Source organism: Piliocolobus tephrosceles, chromosome 17, assembly GCF_002776525.5.
Source record: "Piliocolobus tephrosceles isolate RC106 chromosome 17, ASM277652v3, whole genome shotgun sequence".
Lineage (NCBI taxonomy): Eukaryota > Metazoa > Chordata > Mammalia > Primates > Cercopithecidae > Piliocolobus > Piliocolobus tephrosceles.
Window position 1 is genome coordinate 53,004,837 of NC_045450.1, and position 24,004 is coordinate 53,028,840.

Consider the following 24,004-nt stretch of genomic DNA (forward strand, 5'->3'; position numbering starts at 1 on the left):
CAGCCTCCCAAATAGCTGGGATTACAGGCATGCACCACCGCACCCGACTAATTGTTTGTTTTTAAGTAAAGATGGGGTTTCACCATGTTGGCTAGACTGGTCTCAAACTCCTGACCTCAGACTGGTCTCAAACTCCTGACCACTTGCCTCTGCCTTCCAAAGTGCTGGTATTACAGGTATGAGCCACTGTGCCTGGCTGTGTACACATCTTTTTCTTTTCTTTTCTTTTCTTTTTTTTTGAGATGGAGTCTCACTCTTTCACGCAGGGGTGGAGTGCAGTGTCGTCATCTCTTGGCTCACTACAACCTCCGCCTCCCGGATTCAAGCGATTCTTCTGCCTCAGCCTCCAGAGTAGCTGGGATTACAGGTGCGCACCACCACACCCAGCTAATTTTTGTATTTTTAGTAGAGACGGATTTTCACCATGTTGGTCAGACTGGTCACGAACTCCTGACCTGGTGATCTGCCCGCCTCGGCCTCCCAAAGTGCTGGGATTACAGGCGTGAGCCACCATGCCTGGTCTGCATAGGAATCTTCTATGAAAGGATTGATTACAGTACTCTCTTTGAATGGGGCTGGGGTCCCAATTTATGTACTTTTGTGACTAGGTATTAAGTAGTTGAGAGCTGTTGTGACCTGGGAATGGATGATTTCCTAATGGCATTGATTTTTTAATGTCCTTAAAATACTCTGCTAGCCAAACAAAACACAGCTGATCTTCAAACCCACCAGTTTTCCCACCCACATACTAGGAATAAAAGTGGACCTGTTTTCCAAATGTGAAGAGATATAATCAACACTTTTAAATTTTGTTTTAATTCAGAGAGAAACCTAGGTATCTAGGTAGTTGGCAAGAAGAAACCATTAGAGGCCAGGTGTGCCGACTCACACCTGTAATCCCAACTCTTTGGGAGGCCTAGGCAGGAGTACTGCTTATGTCCAGAAGGACAGCTTGAGCCCAGGAGTTGGAGACCAGCCTGGGTAACATAATAAGACCCTGTCTCTACGAAAAAAAACTTTTTTTAGTTGTGTATGGTAATGCATTCCTGTAGTCCCAGCTCCTAGGGAGGGTGAGATCTGAGGATCACTTGAGCACAAAAGATTGAGGTGGCAGAGCTGTGATCACGCCACTGCACCTCATCCTGGGTGACAGCGCATGACCCTTTCTGAAATCTGACAAACAAAAACAACAGTTAGAGAACCTACACAATGAAAAGAAGTACAATCTACAGTTTGAAACTCAAGCAGTTAAAAGAAAGAAATGCCAGAAATAGGATCTCTAGAAAATGTAGCAATTTGGAACCAGTCATTATCAGAGAAAGGTGGCACCATGAATGCTGTTTATAAAAGTTGGTAATGTAAATAGCTGGACACGGTGGCTCACACCTATAATCCCAGCACTTTGGGAGGCCAACATGGGAGGATCACTTGAGCCCAGGAGTTCGAGAACAGCTTGGGCAACAAAGTGAGACCCTGTCTCTACAAAAATAAAAATTTAAAAATCGGCTAAGCACAATGGCACATGCTTGTAGTCCCAGCTACTTGGGAGGCTGAGGTGAGAGGATTGCTTGAGCCCAGGAGTTTGATGTTTCGGTAACCTGTGATCATGCTACACTGGGCAATAAATAACCTGGGCGACAGAGCAAGACTCTGTCTCTAAAAAAATAAAAATATAGGCCGGGCGCAGTGGCTCAGGCCTGTAATCCCAGCACTTTGAGAGGCTGAGGCGGGCAGATCACCTGAGGCCAGGAGTTTGAAACCAGCCTGACCAACATGGTGAAACCCCCGTCTCTACTAAAAATACAAAAATTAGCTGGGCATGGTGGCACGTGCCTGTTACCCCAGCTACTTAGGAGACTGAGGCAGGAGATTCGCTTGAACTGCGGAGGCGGAGGTTGCCATGAGCTGAGATTGCGCCACTACACTCCAGCCTGGGCGAGAGAGTGAGACTCCGTCTCAAAAAATAAATAAATAAAATTTAAAAAATGAATTTAAAAAGAAAGGCTTACTTGGTGTTTGTCTGCTAGTAGTTCCCTAGAATTTGTCTTCTCTTCATTGCATGCAATATAATTTTACATCTTTGAACTTAACATACTTTTTATAATTGGATTTATAGATTTTAATGGATAGTTGTTGCGTGGAAGAAATATATTAAACATTTAAGCAAAAAAGAGAAAAGCAGGTGAGGTAAATGTGTTGGAGTCAGTATGAAGTTGAAGATATTAATGAAGTTTTATTAGTTTCTTTATAGTTGTAGTCTAAGAAAATAATTGGCTGAGTGTGGTGGCTCAAGCCTATAATGCCAGCACTTTGGGAGGCCAAGGCAGGAGGACTGTTTGAAGCCAGGAGTTTGAGACCAGGCTGGGCAACAAAGTGAGACCATGTTGCTGTTTAAAAAAAAAAAAAAAATTGGCTGGGCACAGTGGCATGCATCTGTAATCCTAGCTACTTGGGAGGCTGAGATGGGAGCATCACTTGAGCCCAGGAATTGGAGGCTGCAGGGAGCTATGATCAAGTCACTGTGCTCCAGTTTGGGCAACAGAGTGAGACCCTGTCTTAAATAAATAGATATACTTAGAAATCACATTAATATATCTATTTTGTTTTATAAACAACTTAGTTCTTTTAGTGTGTTGTGTTACCATTGTCTTGAATTTTAAAAGCCTGAATGAATTAATCCCAAAATTTGCTTCTCTTTATTTTCTTTTTGTAGCTTGAGTTTGTCATTTGTGTATGAAAGATTTTTAACTAATATTTTGTTTTTTCTCAACTCTTTAAAAAAATTCAAAACAGCCCAGCGGTCTGCTCAAGAACTTCCTCATATTGAGAAGTACAGTATCAACAGTTGTTCTGTAAATGGAGGTCATGAAATGATTGTGACTGGATCTAATTTTCTTCCAGAATCCAAAATCATTTTTCTTGAAAAAGGACAAGGTAAGTAATATATGAGTTGATTGACTTCAAACTAAGGGGCAAAGGATAAAATAAATTATTTAGATGTTTCAGTAACAAAAATTACAAAGTAGTTTTCATAAAGCTATGGGTGTCATTTTGCACTAAGTCTATTTTAAACCAAATATTTATTAAATTTTCATATAAATGTTAAATTATTTTTAAGGAGCTGGGCATGGTGGCACATGCCTATAGTTCTAGCTACTCAGGCTGAGGCAGGAGGATCACTTGAGCCCAGAAGTTCTAGGTTATAGTGAGCTCTGATTGTGCCACTTCACTCCTCAGCCTGGGCAACAAAGTGAAACCTTGTTTCTAAATAATAATATAATAATAGTAATTTAAGATGTCTGAAAAGTAGAATTCCCCCAGCAACTCTACTCCTAGGTATATACTTGAAAGGGTTAGAAATACGTGTCCATACATGAACTTACAGACAAGTATTTATAGCAACTTTATTTATAATTGCCAAAAAAAAAGTAAACAACCTAAATGCTCACCAACTGATAAATGGATAAACAAAATGTGATATATCCACACAGTGGAATATTATTTAGTCATAAAAATTAATGAAGTACTCATACATGCTACAGCATGGATAAACCCTGAAAATAGGCTCAGTGAAGGAAGCCAGCACAAAAGGATACATAGTATATGACCCCATTTATATAAAATGTCCAGTATAGGCAATCCAGAAACCAAAAGTAGATTACTGGTTACCAGTGGTTGGAGGAAGTTGTCAGTGGTGAGTGTCTGCTGATGGGGACTGGGTTTCCTTTTGGAGTGATGGAAATGTTCTGGAATTAGTGGTGATTGTTGTACTGCTCTGTGAATATCCCCCAACCCTGTGAGTTGTATACTTTAAAAGGATGGATTTTATAGTATTTGAATTATACCTCAATTATTTTTAAAGTAGAAGAATTCATGTTTATCAGGGTGTTTGATTTTTTCTTTTCTTTTCTTTCTTTCTTTTTTTTTGAGAGGGAGTCTCGCTCTGTTTCCCAGGCTACAGTGCAGTGGCACGATCTCAGCTCACCGCAAGCTCCGTCTCCTGGGTTCACGCCATTCTCCTGCCTCAGCCTCCCAAGTAGCTGGGACTACAGGTGACCACCACCATGCCTGGCCAATTTTTTGTGTTTTTAGTAGAGACGGGGTTTCACCATGTTAGCCAGGATGGTCTCAATGTCCTGACCTCGTGATCCACCCATCTCGGCCTCCCAAAGTGCTGGGATTACAGGTGTGAGCCACCGTGCCCGGCCTTGATTTTATTCTTTCTTGTGCATGTTTAAAACACTTTTACGTCAGTTATTTCCTCTCAGTTTTAAAAACATTTAGAACTTATGGCCGGGCGTGGTGGCTCAAGCCTGTAATCCCAGCACTTTGGGAGGCCGAGATGGGCGGATCACGAGGTCAGCAGATTGAGACCATCCTGGCTAACACAGTGAAACCCCGTCTCTACTAAAAAATACAAAAAAAAACTAGCCAGGCGAGGTGGCGGGCGCCTGTAGTCCCAGCTTCTCAGGAGGCTGAGGCAGGAGAATGGCGTGAACCCAGGAGGCGGAGCTTGCAGTGAGCTGAGATCCGGCCAGTGCACTCCAGCCCGGGCGACAGAGCGAGACTCCACCTCAAAAAAAAAAAAAAAATTAGAACTTATGAAAGACTTTTTTTTTTTTTTTTTGAGACAGTGACTTGCTCTGTCACCTAGGGTAGAGTGCAATGGCACAATCTTGGCTGACTGCAACCTCTGTCTCCTAGGTTAAAGCGATTCTCCTGCCTCAGCCTCCCGAGTAGCTGGGATTATAGGCACGTGCCGCCACACCTGGCTAATTATTGTATTTTTGGTAGACACAGGGTTTTGCCATGTTGACCAGACTGGTTCTTGAACTCTTGACCTCAAGTGATCTGCCCACCTCACCCTCCCAAAGTGCTAAGATCTACGTGCCAGTCATGAAACACTATTTTTATAAGAGTAATATAACAAATACTTAAACCTACTGCCAAGTTTAAGAACTACATTTACCTTTGAAGGCCTCTGGGTCCCCCTTCTCAAATGGAACTGCCACCCGAATCAACCCTTGCTTTTCTTTTTTTTGAGATGGAGCCTCGTGCTCGCTTTGGCAGCACATATACTAAAATTGGAAATGGCGCCTCACTCTGTCACCCAGGCTGGAGTGTAGTGGGACTTTCTCAGCTCACTGCAGCCTCCATCTCCCATGTTCAAGCGATTCTCCTGCCTCAGCCTCCTGAGTAGCTGGGATTACAGGTGCCCACCACAACGCCTGGCTAATTTTTGTATTTTTAGTAGAGACGGGGTTTCACCATATTGGTCAGGCTGGTCTCTAACTCCTGACCTTGTGATGCACCTGCCTCGGCCTCCCAAAGTGCTGGGATTAGAGGCGTGAGCCACTGTGCCCGGCTGTAACCCTTGCTTTTCAACCATATAAAACTATTTATAATTGCCAAAAAGTGGAAACAACCTAAATGCTCACATCTTTTTTTTTTTTTTTTTTCCTGTTTTTGGGCTTTGTACTATATTGCCTGTATTCTTTGAAAAATTGTATGTTCAGAGGTCTTAATGTTTTAAGACTGATCCATGTAACTGAAGACCTTTCACTACTATAAAGTTTTTCATTGTATGAATGTACCACAATTTATTGTCGTTTCTCTTACTGGATATTTGGATATTGTCCAGTTTTTGACACTGCTGTACCTAGTAAACATAGGCAAGAATATTAAAATTCTTAAATTTTGTTAATCCAGTAGGGGTGAAATGGTACCTTGAAGTTTGGGTTTAAATTTCCCTGATAGCCATTGAGGTTGTTATGGACCATTCATATTTCATTTGCTGTGCAATAACTGTGTCCTTGCCTATTTTCTCCATTGGATCATTTTTCATTTTATTAGTGACTTAAGGAATTCTTTATATATTCTGGATATCAGAGTGAATTGGGGGAAGTGCCTCATCTTTTCCCATTCCTTAACAGCATTTGTGTTGGGTACTCTCATATTCCCTTGCACATGTGACAGAGCTCACCTCCAAAACCTTCTGGACAGGGGACTGTCTTTGTGGGGAGCCACTAACTTGTGATATATTTCTATTCGTGGTTGCAGGACTAGTCAGATTTGTTTCTTCTTGAATTTGTTCTGGTCATGTATATCTTTCTTTCTTTCTTTTCTTTTTTAATTTTGAGACAGAGTTTCGCTCATGTTTCCCAGGCTGCAGTGCCGTGGTGCAGTCTTGGCTCATGCAACCTCTGCCTCCTGGGTTCAAGTGATTCTCCTGCCTCTGTATGCCAAGTAGCTGGGATTACAGGTGCCCGCCACCGCGCCCGTCTAACTTTTTTATTTTTTTAGTAGAGATGGGGTTTCACCATGTTGACCAGGTTGGTCTCGAACTCCTGATCTCAGGTGATGCGCCCATCTTGGCCTCCCAAAGTGCTCGGATTACAAGTGTGAGCCTATGTGCCCGCCTGGTCATATATATTTTTCTAGGACTTTATTCCTTTCCTTACGTTTTCAAATCTATTGACATTAATTAGCTCACAGTATTCTCTTTTTGCATCTGGAGTTATATCCCCCCATTCTTTTATTCCTGCTATTTATTTATGCCATTTCTGGATTTTTAACCAGTCTTTCCATAGTTCTTGGCTTTATCAAACCTTTCAGTGTGCCTTTCTGTTTCACTGATTTCTATATTTAACTTCTTTTCACTTTTTTTTGTTTATTATGTTTTTTCTTATTTAAAATTTTAATATCAGTTTTCATTCTTTTATCTTTTTAAAACTTAAATATTAAAGGCTGTACTGTGCCCCCATCACCTCTCTTTTATAATTTCTTTATCTTTTTCTACTGGATCCTTCTTCTTGGAGTTTAATTATGTTTATGTCTTCTCATCCTAAACATTCCCTTTCTCTTAAATCTGTCATCCTCGTAAGCTTTTGTTTCATTTCTCTACCACTTAGCATCCACCCTCTCAAAAAAGTAGTGTCATTTGCTTTCTTTTCCTTACCTGCTACTCTTTAATCTTTTGTCTTTCACTTCATTGAAATCATAATCGCCTAAAAATTTGACAGCCAGCTACTTCCTCTCCTTCTTAACACTTTTCCCCCTTGACTTTGTTGTTATCTGGTTCTCATACATCTTTATTCTTGTTCGTCTTTTTATATGAATTTTTCTGGCTCTTAAATATAGATGTTTTCTAAGGTTTTATATTCATTTTTCTTCTCATTATCTTTTTGAGAAATTTTATTAGCTCCCAAATCTCTCTCTGTAGCAACATGTTTCTCTTAAACTTTAACGTGAAATTTAAAGTACCCACTAGATATTGCTTTATAAATGTCTCACTGAGACTTAAAATATGAAAACATACCTGACTTTACAAACTAGTTTATCTCTCTGGGTTTCTTAACTTGATTAATAATAGCATCTTCTCTTTGAGCTGGAAAGTATGTGGCTGTCTTCTTCTCCTTTAAAATTCACTTCCCTTCAACCCTGACCCATACCCTGCCTGTCTTCAAAAAACATCAGTTCTGTTTCATAATTTATTAATTCATCAATTATTTATGAAGCATTGCTATGTGATATAGACACTAGTCTAGGCATTGGGGATATAATGTTGAATACAACCTTCAGGTTGCGTGCTCTGATAGAGCTTACATTCTAGTGGGGAAGCACTTATAAACAAATAAATGAACAAGATTATTCCAGGTAAAACTGTATGAAGTAAGAGGGTAGAGTGATAAAGACTGAATTGTGAACTGTTTATATCAAGTCATCAAGGAATGTCTTTCTGTAGGTGTCACGTTTTAGGTGAATAAGGAGCATGAGAAAGAGACGGTGTCTCAGAGCCATCCCTTCCTTTCCACTCTAAAAATTCATCTGTGCCTGAATACAGTTAATAGGTATTATTGAATTCATTTATTTGACCCAGAGCTTCACATTTAAGAACTTTGGATTGAAGTTGAATCATGTTAAATGGTGACAGTTACTGGCTTTAGAGGAGATTACAGTTGTAAACATGTAACTCCCATTTTAAAAACACCTTCAGCAATCCCCTTCATTTTCTATGCTCCTTATTATGGCATTCAGGCCGTAATCTGCTGCCAGTCTTTCCAACCCTCTTTTTTACTGCTCCTTGCCTCATACTTTATACAACATCACAGCTGCTTATAAAGTCTCTGTATCTTAGGGGTTCTTGTCATCTTGTCTTTGCTCATGCTGTCTCTTCTGTCTATAATTTACCCTTTCCTCATATGAGTTCTGTCTCATGTTAAGTCTCAGTTCAAGAGCTCTTCAGGAAGCCTTCCTTGTCTCACTACCCCTCCCCAAGATTAGGTTAAAGACCCTGACCCCTGTGTTCTTGGTTTATCCAGAGTGTACATTTATCAATTATTATACCCAACACATTTTATTATAATAAACTGTTTGCGTTTGCCTTTCATCCACAGGCTGAAGGCAGGGCATCTTGTCTCAGTTATGTCAGTAACACAAAGTGGCACATAAGGAACCAGCAAGTGATTGCTGAACTGAGCTATAATTCTAAGTAGGTGTAGCACTTGCCTGTAGTATCTCTTGTGCAGCAGAAGTAGCGATTGTCTAGTTACTGGACTGAAAATGATGGTTACAACCTGGAAAACATTTGATGAAATCTCTCATGATAAATTTGCAGACCAGATGAAGAAGTGCTGCAAGCTGTGTGTGACTTAGTCACTGGGTGAATGCCTGTGACCCACGCAAAAAAAAAATGCTTTGGAATAATTGTACATCAGTTGGAGAGCTTTAATAGCAGATAAGGCTGTCTCCAAATGAGTAGTTCACTTGGGATGAAGAGACAGAAAATGTATTGGCCAAATCTTCAGGTGACAGAAATCTGGAAAGCCTAGGAAACATTTTTTAGGACCATCAGTATCTAAAAAATATTTTGACAAGTCAAGGGATCCAACAAAATGAAGTCTTCCTGCTGGGAGTAAGTAATGTTCCAAAGGGTTGGGAGAAAAAAAACAACTCAGCTGCATAAGTGCACAGTGTGGGAACATGGCAGTAGGAAATGTATAGACACTTGGTCACATACTTAGTGTGAGAGTCAGCATATGGTGCTCCCAAGAAAACTTCCCCCCCGCACCTCAAGAAAGCTTTCATAACAAAGACACAGCATTTCCATGTACGGTGGTTAGAGCCTCTGTCATTCTGTACCACACTTGGTCATTTCTCACGTAGGCTATTCAGTCCTGGGCCTTGTGAATTTGGACGAGCATATTTAACCAGAGACCATGAAGTCTAAAATATTATGTAAGGAATAGGCACAGAACTGGGGATGCTAGCCAGTAGGAGAGGAGACACAAGCAGATATAACAGCTTTTCAACATCTGAAATATAATCTCACAGAGAAGCAATCAAGATTTTATTTTGTGACAGCAAGGAATAATATTTAGACTAGTTGTTGGATACCATAAAGAGACATTTCATTTATCACGAGGACCTTTCTAGCAGCAATTATTATCCAAGATGGAAAGCGTTACCTGGTAAGGAAGTGAGTTTCCTATCATTTTAGTTACACAAGCAAAAGTTGGCCACCTCTTGATGAGGGTGTTCTCAGAGGGCTTTTAAACATCACTTGGTAGATGGTTAGAATGAGCTCTGTGGGATCTACTAACCCGGGCAGCCCATGATCTTTCTCCTTATTTTTTCCCCATTTGTACGCATTTACATTTTATTTTCATAATGGAAGTCAGTGGAAAAAAGATCTCCTTTGCTAATAAATTTGTGATACTACATGCATTAGATTTTGTCTGTATGCTTTCTGATACGAATTTCTTTTAACTATAAACTCTTTCTTTCAATAGATGGACGACCTCAGTGGGAGGTAGAAGGGAAGATAATCAGGGAAAAATGTCAAGGGGTAAGAAATTCACCTTAATTCTTAAGAAATATTTAAGACACTGAATAGAAAATTGAATAATGATGCTTTATGGTATGGATGACTCTTTTGTATATTGATTAATAAAAAAGTAAAATTAGGCCGGGCATGAGACTCATGCCTATAATCCCAGCACTTTGGGAGGCTGAGGCAGGAGGATTGTTTGAGCCCGGGAGTTCAAGACAAGCCTGAGCAACCCTGTCTCTACAAAATATAAGCCATGTGTGGTGACATGCACCTGTAGTCCCGGCCACTTGGGAGGCTGACGTGGGAGGATTACCTGAGCCTGGGAGGTCAAGGCTGCAGTGAGCGATGATCATGCCACTGCACTCCAGCCTGGGTGATAGAGTGAGACCCTGTCTAAAAAAGTAAAATTTCTAGAGGTTTGGAAGTAAAATACTTACCTAGTATTAAAGCAAATTAAATTAAAGTTTAGAAAAGATAGCCAGTTAGTGCCTTGTTTTCTCCCTATTGCATACAGGGAAGAGAAACTAGAAATGAAAGATCGTCAGAAGGTTCTTATTGAAATTATCATTAATTTATCTGAACTCATTTAGGAATAAAAACAAATTCAATAAAGAACATATGTATAGGCCTTCATAGAGAAATAAAAAAGAGAAAGAACATATGTAGTAGGTGAAAGGAGCAAGACAAGTCCTTAGGGAATTGTGTACTTGACACACTATTTCTAACCCTTCAGCTATTTAGTTAAGCCTTCTAGGATTCTACATTGAAAGTTTTGGTCTTGTTATCGTGGTTGGAATGGAGACAGAGTATTTTCTGGGCTAGGGAATACCACTTCCTACAGTGCTTTCCAAAGATCTGGAGCAATTTAGGTTGAGGATTGCATTTGGTTTGGGGCTAAAGATTTTCACCTTGGTTTTGTAAAATTATTTTTGATGTAGATACACGTTTTGTTTAATGCTAGTTTACAACATTTTGGATTATTTAATTTTTTAAATTTTTATTTATTTATTTATTTTAGATGGAGTCTAGCTCTGTCATGCAGACTGGAGTGCAGTGGTACAGTCTCGGCTCACTGCAGCCTCTGCCTCCCAAGTTCAAGCAATTCTCCTGCCTCAGACTCCTGAGTAGCTGGGACTACAGGCATGCAACATCATGCCCAGCTAATTTTTGTATTTTTAGTAGAGATGGGGTTTCAACATGTTGGCTAGACTGGTCTCAGACTCCTGACCTGAAGTGATTTGCCCGTCTTAGCCTCCCAAAGTGCTGGGATTACAGGTGTGAGCTATTGTACCTGGCTCCAGTTTAGAACATTTTGAATGTAAAATTTAAGAAAAGAAATCTAAACTAGGGCTGGGTGCAGTGGCTCGCACCTGTAATCCCAGCACTTTGGGAGGCTGAGGCAGGCAGATCATGAGGTCAGCAGATGGAGAGCATCCTGACTAACATGGTGAAAACCCGTCTCTACTGAAAATTAAAAAAAATTAGTCGGGCGAGGTAGTGGGCGCCTGTAGCTGCTCGGGAGACTGAGGCAGGAGAATGGCGTGAACCTGGGAGGCAGAGCTTGCAGTGAGCCGAGATCGCACCACTGCACTCCAGCCTGGGTAACAGAGCGAGACTCCATCTCAAAAAAAAAAAAAAAAAAAAAAAAAAAAGATACATAGTAACATGTAATATTCAGTAGAGCAAAACATCTTACTACGTAGTATGTAAGACTTTTTACTTCTGCTACAACCAGAAACCCAACTGGGTGAGTAAAAAGCAGTTTCTCTTTTATTGATTAAAGGTCTTACCTCTTTCAAGACTGAAGTATCCCTATAGGAAATTTCCAGATGATGTATATGACTAGCTGATGTGCATAATTATCTGTGCTGGAGCCTTGTAGTTAAGACTCATGAGTTGTGATGTGTTTAACAGGTGCGTTTCATTTTTAGTTCTGAGTGTAACACAATCTTGCTTTCCATCCTTAGGCTCACATTGTCCTTGAAGTCCCTCCATATCATAACCCAGCAGTTACAGCTGCAGTGCAGGTGCACTTTTATCTTTGCAATGGCAAGAGGAAAAAAAGCCAGTCTCAACGTTTTACTTATACACCAGGTACGAGGAGGAGTCATGATGGTTTACTGTAGAGTTTTCTTTCCTAATGAATAAAAAGTTATTTAATGAATCCTATATTAGAATGCTTAAGGTAGAGTGCTTATAAACAATGGAAACACCAACAGATGCCCATTCTAAAGTTTTGTTGACTTTAAATATTATATGTGGTCTCAGTTGTTATTTTGTAATGATACATTATAAGGAAATTAGAAGATGAACGGTAGTTTTAAGGTCTTTTTTTCAGAAGAATTTTTATCAAAAATTCCCAGCATTACAGAGGGGCAGGTGTTTGTGAGTATGTGTGTGTTCCTGGGTCATGAACTCCCCTTGTACCCTTAGCACCATAAAAAGGCAGTGTGGCCAGACGCAGTGGCTCATGCCTATAATCCCAGCACTTTGGGAGGCTGGGGCGGGAGGATCACCTGAGGTTGGGAGTTCGAGACCAGCCTGACCAACATGGAGAAACTCCCTCTTTACTAAAAATACAAAATTAGCCGGGTGTGGTGGTGCAAACCTGTAATCCCAGCTACTCAGGAGGCTGAGGCAGGAGAATTGCTTGAACCTGGGAGTGGAGGTTGCAGGGAGCCGAGACTGCGTCATTGCACTCCAGCCTGGGAAACAGGAGCAAAACTCCGTCACACACACACACACACACACACACACACACACACACACACACACACAAAATGAGCTTTAACAGAAAGGTAACATGATCAGACTTGTGTTTCAAAAACCGTTTTCCCCATATTTCTTTTCTTTATAAAGTGTCAAGAACCAGTTTAATCTTTTCTGAAATTAGTGACTGAGGAGTGAGATTTATATGAGGTAAGTCGAAGAAGGTGATTCAAACACCAAGAGTGTTTTGAATATACAGACAGAACATCAGTGACGATAAAGAATATCAGGTTTTGGGGAAAGATGAGAGGGGATAGGATTTAAAATGGGCCTTAGAGGGGAGAAGGAACAGAAGGGAAAATAAAAAAGATGGATTGAGATGGATGTAGATGAAGAAAGTTTGTAGATTTAGTAATGGAGAGTTTAAGGAGCTTGCATATGATAGCTTTAGGTTTTTTTCCACAAAAAATGACAGGAAGTGTCCTATTGTGAGCAGAGGGAAGTTTGGGTGATTTCACAGTTGGACAATCATGGAGAATGTTTGAAATTGTTTTTGTAAAGAGAGAGAAAGTTCTCTACAGAAACCTGGTAGCATTCTAGACTTGATTGAAGGGCACCATTGATGTTGATCATCAATTTACAGATACTGTTGTAATTAATCCTGTAATTAGGGGTTTACTTTTTTTTTTTTTTTTGAGACAGAGTTTTACCCTGTTACTCTGGCTTGAGTGCAATGGTGCGATCTTGGCTCACTGCAACCTCTGCCTCCCAGGTTCAAGTTCAAATGATTTTCCCGCCTCAGCCTCCCAAGTAGCTGGGATTACAGGCACCCTGGCTGATTTTTGTATTTTTAGTAGAGACGGGGTTTCGCCATGTTGGCCAGGCTGGTCTTGAACTCCTGACCTCAGGCAATCCGCTTGCCTCGGCCTTCCAAAGTGCTGGGATTACAGGTGTGCCCAGGGGTTTAATTTTCTTTTTCCTCCCTTTTTGTTTTTCATACCAGTTGGTAAAAAGTTGACCTACCGTTTAACTTTCTTAAGTAGCACTCAAATTCTTCAGGGCAGGTGGCAAGGTATGCATCTCCTCCAGAATGGAGTATAGCAAACGTCCTGTCCAAAGAGGTTATTAAATACTGTTGAGATGAGGGATTGTAGACTCTAACCTGAATGAGAAAGAAGAGGGCTTTCCAGATTGCAATAAGAAAAGCAAAATCAGTCAAGCAGATTAGGGGATTTGATTACTACCTCATAATGGTAGTAATTGAAAGGCAAACCAGGAGAGTTTGCTGCCTTTCAGCCCATGAATTGGGAGGACAATAAAAAGGCAGAATCCTAGAGGATATTAATTTGGGAATGGAAATCAGTAGAGCTCTGGAATGGAAAGAAAACATTCGATTGCACTATAACTCATCACTGCCCTTACGGCTGATAGATGACAAATCAGGTGGCATAAACTAACAGAAGAATAGGCACACACAAACGTTTGTATAGTACTCGTTCTGGTTGGTTACTGTCTTTCTCTGTAGCATTTAACTTTTTTCGTTTTTTTCTAAAATGAAATTTTGAATAAAATTTTTCTAAAATGAAATTTTGAATAAAATTTTTACAAAAGCCAGTACATTACTGTAATTTTTTTTTTTAAAGACAGGTTTTTTAAAAAAACATTCAAATTCTCAGCTGGGCGCGGTGGCTCAGGCCTGTAATCTCAACACTTTGGGAGGCTGAGGAGGGCGGATCATGAAGTCAGGAGATGGAGACCATCCTGGCTAACACAGTGAAACCCCATCTCTACTAAAAATACAAAAAAATTAGCCGGGCATGGCATCGTGCGCCTGTAGTCCCAGCTGCTGGGGAGGCTGAGGCAGGAGAATGATGTGAACCTGGGAGGTGGAGCTTGCAGTGAGCTGAGATCATGCCACTGCATTCCAGCCTGGGTACCAGGGCAAGACTCTGTAAAAAAAAAAAAAAAAAAAAAAAAAATTCAAATTCTCTTCTATTCTGAGACTATCATTCTGTCCTTCCAGATTCCTTTGATCCACATATAAACAAAATTTTTAAAAAATGGAAATGGAGCCGGGCGCAGTGGCTCAAGCCTGTAATCCCAGCACTTTGGGAGGCCGAGATGGGCGGATCACGAGGTCAGGAGATCGAGACCATCCTGGCTAATACGGTGAAACCCCGTCTCTACTAAAAAATACAAAAAACTAGCTGGGCGAGGTGGCGGGCACCTGTAGTTCCAGCTACTCGGGAGTCTGAGGCGGGAGAATGGCGTAAACCCGGGAGGCGGAGCTTGCAGTGAGCTGAGATCTGGCCACTGCACTCCAGCCTGGGCGACAGAGCGAGACTCCGTCTCAAAAAAAAAAAAATAAAATAAAAAAAGAAATGGGACTAGCCCATATATGGTTTTGTAACTGAACATTTTAATTTTTCTTCATCGACAGAGTTTTACAGAATTGTAATAACTTCTTAGTATTCTGTTGTATGACTTGATCTCTGTTATGTTAGTGTTATTTTGTTTATCTCATTAATTTGTATGAATTATTTATTTAGAGATTCTAACCTTTTGTTTACGGCAAATAATTCCTTTTAAAATTTTACTTATACAATTTTTAGATAGTCATATTGTTACGGGACCCTTGAGGTGTCACTTTGCCAGCTGGAAACCCCTGTGGCTAGTGGCACCTTTGCCCACGGCCCCTCTGGGCCCACTCGGCCTGGCAAGCTGCATGTGGCTTGCGCTGCCGGCCTGGATCCCATGCCTGCCAAGGGTGAGCAGAGTGGGAAGGGGCGTGTGAGTGAGCGAGCGTGGAGTTGGCACGCTGGCTATGGAGGGGCTGGCAGCTCTAGGCACCAGCATGGGTGGTGGCTCCCTGTGAGGCTGCAGCTGGACCAGGGATACCACAGGCAACTTCCATGGCTGGCACTGGGGAACATGGTGGCCCCCAGAAACTTGGAGATGCCAGGAACCTCAGAGCCCCAAAGAGAGTATCACAGCCCTGGCTCAGGGAGCTTCTAGGTCTGAGCTCCCTAAAGATTGCAGCTCTTCTCTCCTTCTTGTTGCTGCCAACATGGCGAGCAAGGGGCCTCTTTCAACCCTGTTTGTGTTATAACCCTTTCAGCCCCACTGAGTTCTTGTCCTATGCCCAGGAAGAATGAGGCACACGGACAAATGGAGGGTGAGTGGGACGAAGAGGAGCTTTTTTTGAGCAATAGAACAGCTCAGAGAAGACCCACAGAGGGTAGCTCCTCTCTGCAGCCAGGGTGTCCCAAGTGTTCAGCCCTCAGCAGAGAGGAAACTCTAGAATGTGTAGCTCCTCTCCACAGGCAGGTTGTCCTGTTGTCTTCTCAGCTTTCAGCAGAGAGGAGACCCTGAGGTGGGTAGCTCCTTTCCACAGCTGGTCGTCCTGTTTTCTTTTTGAGTATGGCTGAGTCCAGGTTTTATATGGGCTTCAGAGGAGAGAAAGTGCTTGCTAACTGTTCCATGGGGTGGCCGTGGGTGGGCCCGGAAAAAGCACCGTAAGTTTGCACTGTGGTCCGCAGGACGGGCAGCCCAGTCCCCAGGCTTCAGGCCTTCTCCAGCTTGAAGGTGGGGCTTCACTGGTGACCCACCCCTTTGCGCCCAGGAACCTGTCTGCCTCCTGTTGCTTTTCATGGTGCCCAGGTTGTTTGTGTCAAGGGGTGCCTGCAAACCAGGGTTGAGCTGCCCTCACCCCTACCTCGACATCCCTCCTGTGCCCGTCAGTGCCCGAAGACTGGAGGGAGCTGAGGCAGCAGGGGGCTGGCGTGTCAGCACTGCCCCAAGCATACACACACCCTGCTGGGTTGCAACATCACCTGGGCTCGGCCTCAACTTCCCTCCAAGATTGAAATGGGCACCAGGAGCAGGGAGAGGCCAGGCACCAGGAGCAGGCACCTCTGAGTCTGTTGGGGGAGGTGGACATTCTGGGTCCCTGAGAGTGCAGAGATGCCTAGGTCAGCAGCCATTGAATGGCTGTAGCTGTACCCAGGATGGTGGGGCTTCTGCCTGCTACCACCCCCCTCCCCCTGCCAAGAGCACAGGGATGCCCAGGTCAGCAGCCACAGCTGGGTGGCCACAACTGCACCCAGGAAGTACAAGGCTCCTGCCCTGCCAACTCAGAAGATGGTGGGGCTTCCACCTGTTCCCAGCTCTCACCAGCTCTGTGGAGCATGCAGTGCTGGCAGCACCTCGCCCACTGCAGCCAGTGTCATGGCAGTGGCCACTCCAGATGGGCAACCACTGCCATCAATAGTTGCTTTTTTTTTTTATTAAAGTATTTCTGAATTTACTACCTTTTTGGCAATCCCTTTGCAATAGGGATCCGAGCAATATCAGTATCCAGTGGAGGGATGATCATTAATTGCAAATGGCTGATTCTTTTAGGGTTTTTAAGTTTTATTTTTTATTTTTATTTTTGTTTGAGACAGAATTTCACTCTTGTTGACCCAAGCTAGAGTGCAATGGCGTTGTCTCATTTCACTGCAACCTCTGCCTCCCAGGTTCAAGTGATTCTCCTGTGTCAGCCTCAGCCTCCCGAGTAGCTGGGATTACACGGGTGCATCACCATGCCTGGCTAATTTTGTGTTTTTAGTAGAGACAGAGTTTCATCATGTTGGCCAGGCTGATCTCGAATTCCTGACCTCAAGTGATCCTCCCACCTTGGCCTCTCAAAGTGCTGAGATTACAGGTGTGAGACACCGCACCCAGCCCCACCTTCATTATTTTACGTGTCGATGTCTAGTTTTCTTGGCGCCATTGTTGAAAACCATTGAATGGTTTTGGCACCCTTGTTTGAAGATTAGTTGACCAAATATGTGAGGATTTATTTCTGGACTCTATTCCATTACATTGATTATGTCTATCGTTATGTTAATATTACACTGTTTTAATTATTGTAGCTTTGTGTAGTAAGTTTTTAAATCAGGAAGTCCTGATTTCCTCCAACTCTGTTCTTTTTCAAGATGATATTGGTTGTCCTTGACTTGGGTAGAGTGACGTCTGGTTGGTGCTGCCTATCTCATATAAGCCAGGGATGAATCAATGCCTTATTTATCCGAGCTTGGCTTTTGGTCTGTGCCCATACCTGGTTTATGCCTTGGACACATGGGAAAAAAGATCGTGTTGGCTATTTGGGATCTCTTGAGATTCCATGTGTATTTTAGAGTGAGTTTTTCTATTTCTGCAAAAACTGTCACTGAGACTTTGATAGGGATTACATTGAATCTGAAGATCACTTTATATGACTCAAGGACATCAATTTTTTTTGGCAAAAGATCACTTTGGAGAGTGTTGTCATGTTAGCAATATTAAGTCTTCAATCCATGAACCTGGAATGTCTTTCCATTTATTTAGGGCTTCTTTAATTTCTTTCAGCAGTGTTTTGTAGATTTCAGTTATGAGTCCTGCCTTCCATGGTTAAATCATTTCTGAGTATTTTATTATTTTTTGATGTTATTATAAATGGAATTGTTGGCTATGCACAGTGGCTTATGTCTATAGTCCCAGCACTTTGGGAGGTTGGGGTGGGAAGATTGCTTGAGTATGGGAGTCCAAGACCAGCCTGGGCAACACAGTAAGACTTCATCTCTACAAAAAATAAGCATAAGCATGGTGGCGCATGCCTGTATTCCAGCTATTCAGGAGGCGGAGGTGGGAGGATCACTTGCTCCAGTAAACCAAGATTGCACCACGGCACTCCAGCCTGGCCAACAGAGTGAGACCCTGTCTCCCAAAAGCAAAAAAAGAAATTGTTTTCTGAATTTTTATTCAGATGTTTATTGCTAGTTTATAGAAATACAACATTATTTTTGTATGTTGATTTTGTATCCTGCAACTTTGCAGAATGTATTTGTTAGGTTTTTTTTTGTGGATTTTAGTACTTTTTTTGATCCCCACATGATGGCAGAGGATCAAGTGAGATGTATGTGAAAACCATTGTAAAGCAGAAGTTCTATGAATGTAGGAGTCATGGTTTCTGGTGTATGATGCAACATGTAAAACCAGATTGGTAGGCTTCCGATCAGGGATCCCAAATTCAATACTTTATTAGGCCCTAGGGCTTTATTTGTTGTTTTAGTTACTTAATTTTGAATAGGTAATAAATACACAGTGAAAAACATTCAAAAGACTAAAAAAGTATGTAGTAAAAAGTAAACCTCCAAATTCTGTCCTTTAGTCACCTGGTTTTCCTTCCTAGCAGTGACTCTAGCATAGTTTCTTGTGCCTCTTCCCAAAGATATTCATATTATACACAAGCAAAATGTGCATGTGTATACATATATATGTACGTCTACACATACACAGAGAAATACCCGATATTTTACATGAAGTTCCTTAAAGGCATTTGAGTTTGCCCCTCAGCTTATGCTGTAGTTGTGTAACCTAGCATGAAGGCCTGTCAGAATTATTTTATGTATTGTATAATAATATTTGCTTTAATCATTTTATTTTCAGTTTTGATGAAGCAAGAACACAGAGAAGAGATTGATTTGTCTTCAGTTCCATCTTTGCCTGTGCCTCATCCTGCTCAGACCCAGAGGCCTTCCTCTGATTCAGGGCATTCACATGACAGTGTACTGTCAGCACAGAGAAGTTTGGTTTGTTCCATCCCACAAACATATGCATCCATGGTGACCTCATCCCATCTGCGACAGTTGCAGTGTAGAGATGAGAGTGCTAGTAAGGAACAGCATATGATTCCTTCTCCAGTTGTACACCAGCCTTTTCAAGTCACACCAACACCTCCTGTGGGGTCTTCCTATCAGCCTATGCAAACTAACGTTGTGTACAATGGACCAACTTGTCTTCCTATTAATGCTGCCTCTAGTCAAGAATTTGATTCAGTTTTGTTTCAGCAGGATGCAACTCTTCCTGGTTTAGTGAATCTTGGCTGTCAACCACTGTCATCCATACCATTTCATTCTTCAAATTCAGGCTCAACAGGACATCTCTTAGCCCGTACACCTCATTCTGTGCATACCCTGCCTCATCTACAATCAATGGGATATCATTGTTCAAATACAGGACAAAGATCTCTTTCTTCTCCAGTGGCTGACCAGATTACCGGTCAGCCTTCTTCTCAGTTACAACCTATTACATATGGTCCTTCACATTCAGGGTCTGCTACAACAGCTTCCCCAGCAGCTTCTCATCCCTTGGCTAGTTCACCACTTTCTGGGCCACCGTCTCCTCAGCTTCAGTCTATGCCTTACCAATCTCCTAGCTCAGGAACTGCCTCATCACCGTCTCGAGCTACCAGAATGCATTCTGGACAGCACTCAACTCAAGCACAAAGTACAGGCCAGGGGGGTCTTTCTGCACCTTCATCCTTAATATGTCACAGTTTGTGTGATCCAGCTTCATTTCCACCTGATGGGGCAACTGTGAGCATTAAACCTGAACCAGAAGATCGGGAGCCTAACTTTGCAACCATTGGTCTGCAGGACATCACTTTAGATGATGGTAAGTTCATCTATGATATGTTCTTGAAATAGTGTAGATTCAGGAACTTTATTTTCCCAAGTGTCATGGAAAAGTTTCTGTGGATTGCTTATTGGCATATGGTTGGGCTTTTAAATAAGTTGTTATTAGAAATATATGTTAATATATAATTTTGCCTGGCACGGCGGCTCACGCCTGTATCCCAGCACTTTGGAAGGCTGAGGTGGGTGGATCACAAGGTCAGGAGTTTGAGACCAGCCTGGCCAACATGATGAAACCCTGTCTCTACCAAAAATACAAAAAATTAGCCAGGCATGGTGGTGCGTGCCTATAATCCCAGCTACTCGGCAGGCTGAGGCAGGAGAATCGCTTAAACCTGGGAGGTGGAGGTTGCAGGGAGCCAAGATCACACCATTGCACTCCAGCCTGGGCAACACAGCAAGACTCCATCTCGAGGGGAAAAAAAAATTTATATATATATATATAAAACTTTGAGGATAGATATGAAAATCCATGCCTTAGCATCTGCTTTGCCACTAATATCTGTTGCTGAATACAGCATCCTTTTTTCCAGAATATATAGTGAGATCACAGTGTCTAGAGAATGGAATTCAAGGTCGTTAGTTCCATAAATATTACTGAATCCTGTCCTTTTGCAAGATGAAGCTAGATGCTGGGAATACGAAGGATGTATTAAGATAGAGATCTCGGCCGGGCACAGTGATTCACACATGTAATCCCAGCACTTTGGAAGGCTGAGGCGGGTGGATCGCTTGAGCCCACAACTGCAAGACCAGCCTGGGCAACATGGCAGAACCCCATGTCTACAAAACAAAATACAAAAAATTAACCAGGCATAGTGGTATGGGCCTGTAGTCCTAGCTAACCAGGAGGCTGAGGTGGGAGGATCACCTGAGCCAGAGAGGTTGAGGCTGCAGTGAGCTGTGATCATGCCACTGCACTCCAGCTTGGGTGATATAGAGTGAGACCCTGCCTCAGATGAAAAAAAAAATCAGCAGAGATATGTAACAGATTTCACAGAAAGGATTCAGCAAGTCTTCTGTGAGTAGGTGACATTTGAGCCAAGTTTTGGAGGATGAGTACAGTTGGTTTTCTGTGTGCATGGGTTCCGCACCTTGGATTCAACCATCTGTGGATTGAAAATATCTGGGGGAAGAAAATGGATGGTTGCATCTGTATTGAACATGTACATACAGACTTTTTTTTTCTTGTCATTATTCCCTAAACAATATTACAACTGTTCCCATAGCATTTACATTGTATTTGGTATTATAAATAATGTAGATATGATTTAAAGGGGGGATGTGGGTAGATTACCTGCAAATGGTACGCTGTTTTATATAAGGGACTTGCGCATTCATGGATTTTGGTATGGGGAGTTGTAAAATCAGTCTCCAAGGACATAGTCATTTCTCAGTGTACTCAGGGAATTAGTTTTAGGACCGCCTGTGTACAACCAAATCATGCATGCTCAAGTTCACGGTCACCCTGTGGAACCCACATGCAAGAAAAGTAGCTGTGGTCTCAGTGCTTTGGGAGGCCAAGGTAGGATTACTTGAGACTAGGAGTTTGAGACCAGCCTGGGCAACATAATGAGACCTCATCTCTACCAGAAAAAAAAACACAAAAATTAGCTGGGTATGGTGGTGTGTGCCTGTAGTCCTAGCTACTAGGAAGACTGAAGTGGGAGGATCGCTTGAGCCCAGGAGTTCGAGGCTGCAGTGAACTGATCGCATACTATTGCACTCCAGCCTGGGTAGCAAAGTGAGACCCTGTCTCTAAAAAAATTAAAAAGCTCTCCACATATGCGGATTTCACATTTGAGAATATTCTTTTTTAGATCCATGTTTGGTTGAAAAAAGCTGTGTATAAGTGGACCCAGGCAGCTCAAAGCTTTGTTGTTCAAGGGTCACCTGAATATGTTTTCAGTAAATGAAGATCAGAGGCAAGTCAGATAATATAGCAGAAATAGAGAAGAAGGATGTGTTTGTCAGGGAAGGATATGTCTTTGGTGGGTTGAAGTATGGGGATGGGGTTGGGGGATGGGGTGATTGGTACAGTGCAGGATGGTTTTAAAGCCATGAGGGGACATGTCAGGTCATTTGTGTGTAAACAGAAGGCATATGTGTAAACTAGAGCAACACCTAAAATTTGCATAGCATTCTTCTATTTATTATCTAATCTTATCATTCCTCAAACTCTGAGGTAGATAGTGACATTTACAGAGTTGGACTTTTGAAAGATCACACAACTAGTAAGCAGCAGAACTGAGACTGGATCAATCCAGTCTTTTTCTTGTGGCGCTACAGCTGCCTCCCAGAAATAGCAGGCCATGGTGGTTAGAATAGAACTCTGTACTAAACGGAATCCTTCAAGGTTTTTCTAATTCCTGGAGAATATTCTCCAGAAATGCATGTGCACAATTTCACTGCATTAACCCCTGTTCACAACTGCATCTAATCTGTCACACTGTGTTTGGCATACTTGAGGGCTCTGCTATGTAAACATTTTGCTGTTAAAGCTTTGTGCACAGCTGGCGTGTCACTCCCTACGAAATGATGAAACTAAAACATAGAGAGCAGGCTGCTACTTTTATGCAAAACAGATTTGAAATAAAGGCTTATGCAAATATTGGCTTTAAAATTGTTACCTGTTTCTTCTTTTAGCAGTTTTAGACTAACTCTTCACATTGCTTTTCACCCTGAAACAAGGAGTGAGACCTTGAGTCACTCATTTGTGATATAACTGAAGATAGGAGATTTATTGAGTGGGTCTTTAAGGGCATTTCAGCTCATTTTCTTTACCAATGAAGATATTTTGTCCTTCTAAAAAGAGCCCAAAGCTAGAACCTGCTCTTTCTAATTTACCACAGGTTGAGAGATTTGGGGGTGGAAGGTAGGATAGGCAACAAATCAGATTTCTAGAAAGGTTTTGGGAAAATGTATTTCATTATTTGAATATGGGAGATTTGTTGCAAAAACAGAAGCTCTGGAAAGGTGGAGTCTGTGAGAGCAGCTGTAAAAGCAATTTTATTTTTGCCCCCTTTATTATGGTAGAGCATACAAGCAAGAAAGGGGCCAGGTGCCGTGGTTCACGCCTGTAATCCCAGCACTTTGGGAGGCCGAGGTGAGCGGATCACCCAAGGTCAGGAGTTCCAGCTCAGTCAACATGGTGAAACCCTGTCTCTACTAAAAATACAAAAAAATAAAAAATTAGCGGGCGTGGTGGTGGGTGCCTATAGTCCCAGCTACTCGGGAGGCTGAGACAAGAGAATTGCTTGAACCTGGGAGGTGGAGGTTGCAGTGATCTGAGATCACGCCATTGTACTCCAGCCTGGGTGGCAAGAACAAAACTCTGTCTCAAAAAAAAAAAAGCCAGAAATGTTCCTAGATTGTAGACCCCCAGGGACTAGCTATCACATTCGCTCATTGCCACCCCTCAGGAGACTTGATAGAAGCTCAGTGCTGCCAAGCAGTAATTACAGAGGGGGAAGAGCTGGACACAGTGGTGTGCACCCATAGTCCCGGCCACTTGGGTATGTGAGATGGAAGGATCACTTGGGCTCAGGGGTTTGAGTCCAATCTTGCCAATACAGTGAGACCCTGTCTCTAAAATTAAAAAAAAATAAGGACAGAAAAAACTGAAATGCACTCTTTTTATTTTTTTGTGATGGTAGTCTCACCGTGTCACCTGGGCTGAAGCGTAGTAGTGCAGTCTTGGCTCACTGCAGCCTCGATTTCCTTGGCGAAATGGATCAATCCTCCCACTTCAGCCTCCTGAGTAGCTGGAACTATAGGCATGCACCACCACACCTGACCAATTTTTGTTAAAATGCACTTCTGAACACCTTAGATTATTGGCTGTATAATTTTTGCAAATTGAATTTTTGATGCTTAATTTAAGCTCCAGAATGAATTTATCTTTATTTTTATTTTTATTTTTTGAGTTGGAGTCTCTATCACCCAGGCTGGATTGCAGCAGTGC

General features: G+C 42.1%; 1 protein-coding gene and 1 non-coding gene across 4 annotated transcripts in view; both read left to right on the forward strand.

The window, feature by feature from the left end:
- NFATC3 (nuclear factor of activated T cells 3) overlaps positions 1 to 24,004 on the forward strand; it is a 151,381-nt gene that overhangs the window by 93,644 nt on the left and 33,733 nt on the right. For all 3 annotated transcript variants that reach the window (XM_023210238.1, XM_023210237.1, XM_023210239.3), the window contains exons 6-9: positions 2,794 to 2,934; positions 9,792 to 9,847; positions 11,800 to 11,926; positions 19,013 to 20,020. In XM_023210238.1, coding sequence (XP_023066006.1) covers positions 2,794 to 2,934; positions 9,792 to 9,847; positions 11,800 to 11,926; positions 19,013 to 20,020 — 1,332 coding nt within the window. The remainder of the gene's footprint in view (positions 1 to 2,793; positions 2,935 to 9,791; positions 9,848 to 11,799; positions 11,927 to 19,012; positions 20,021 to 24,004) is intronic.
- On the forward strand, positions 17,532 to 17,666 carry LOC111541504. The gene has a single exon (XR_002731277.1). It is a non-coding gene; the product is annotated as a small nucleolar RNA SNORA48 (small nucleolar RNA).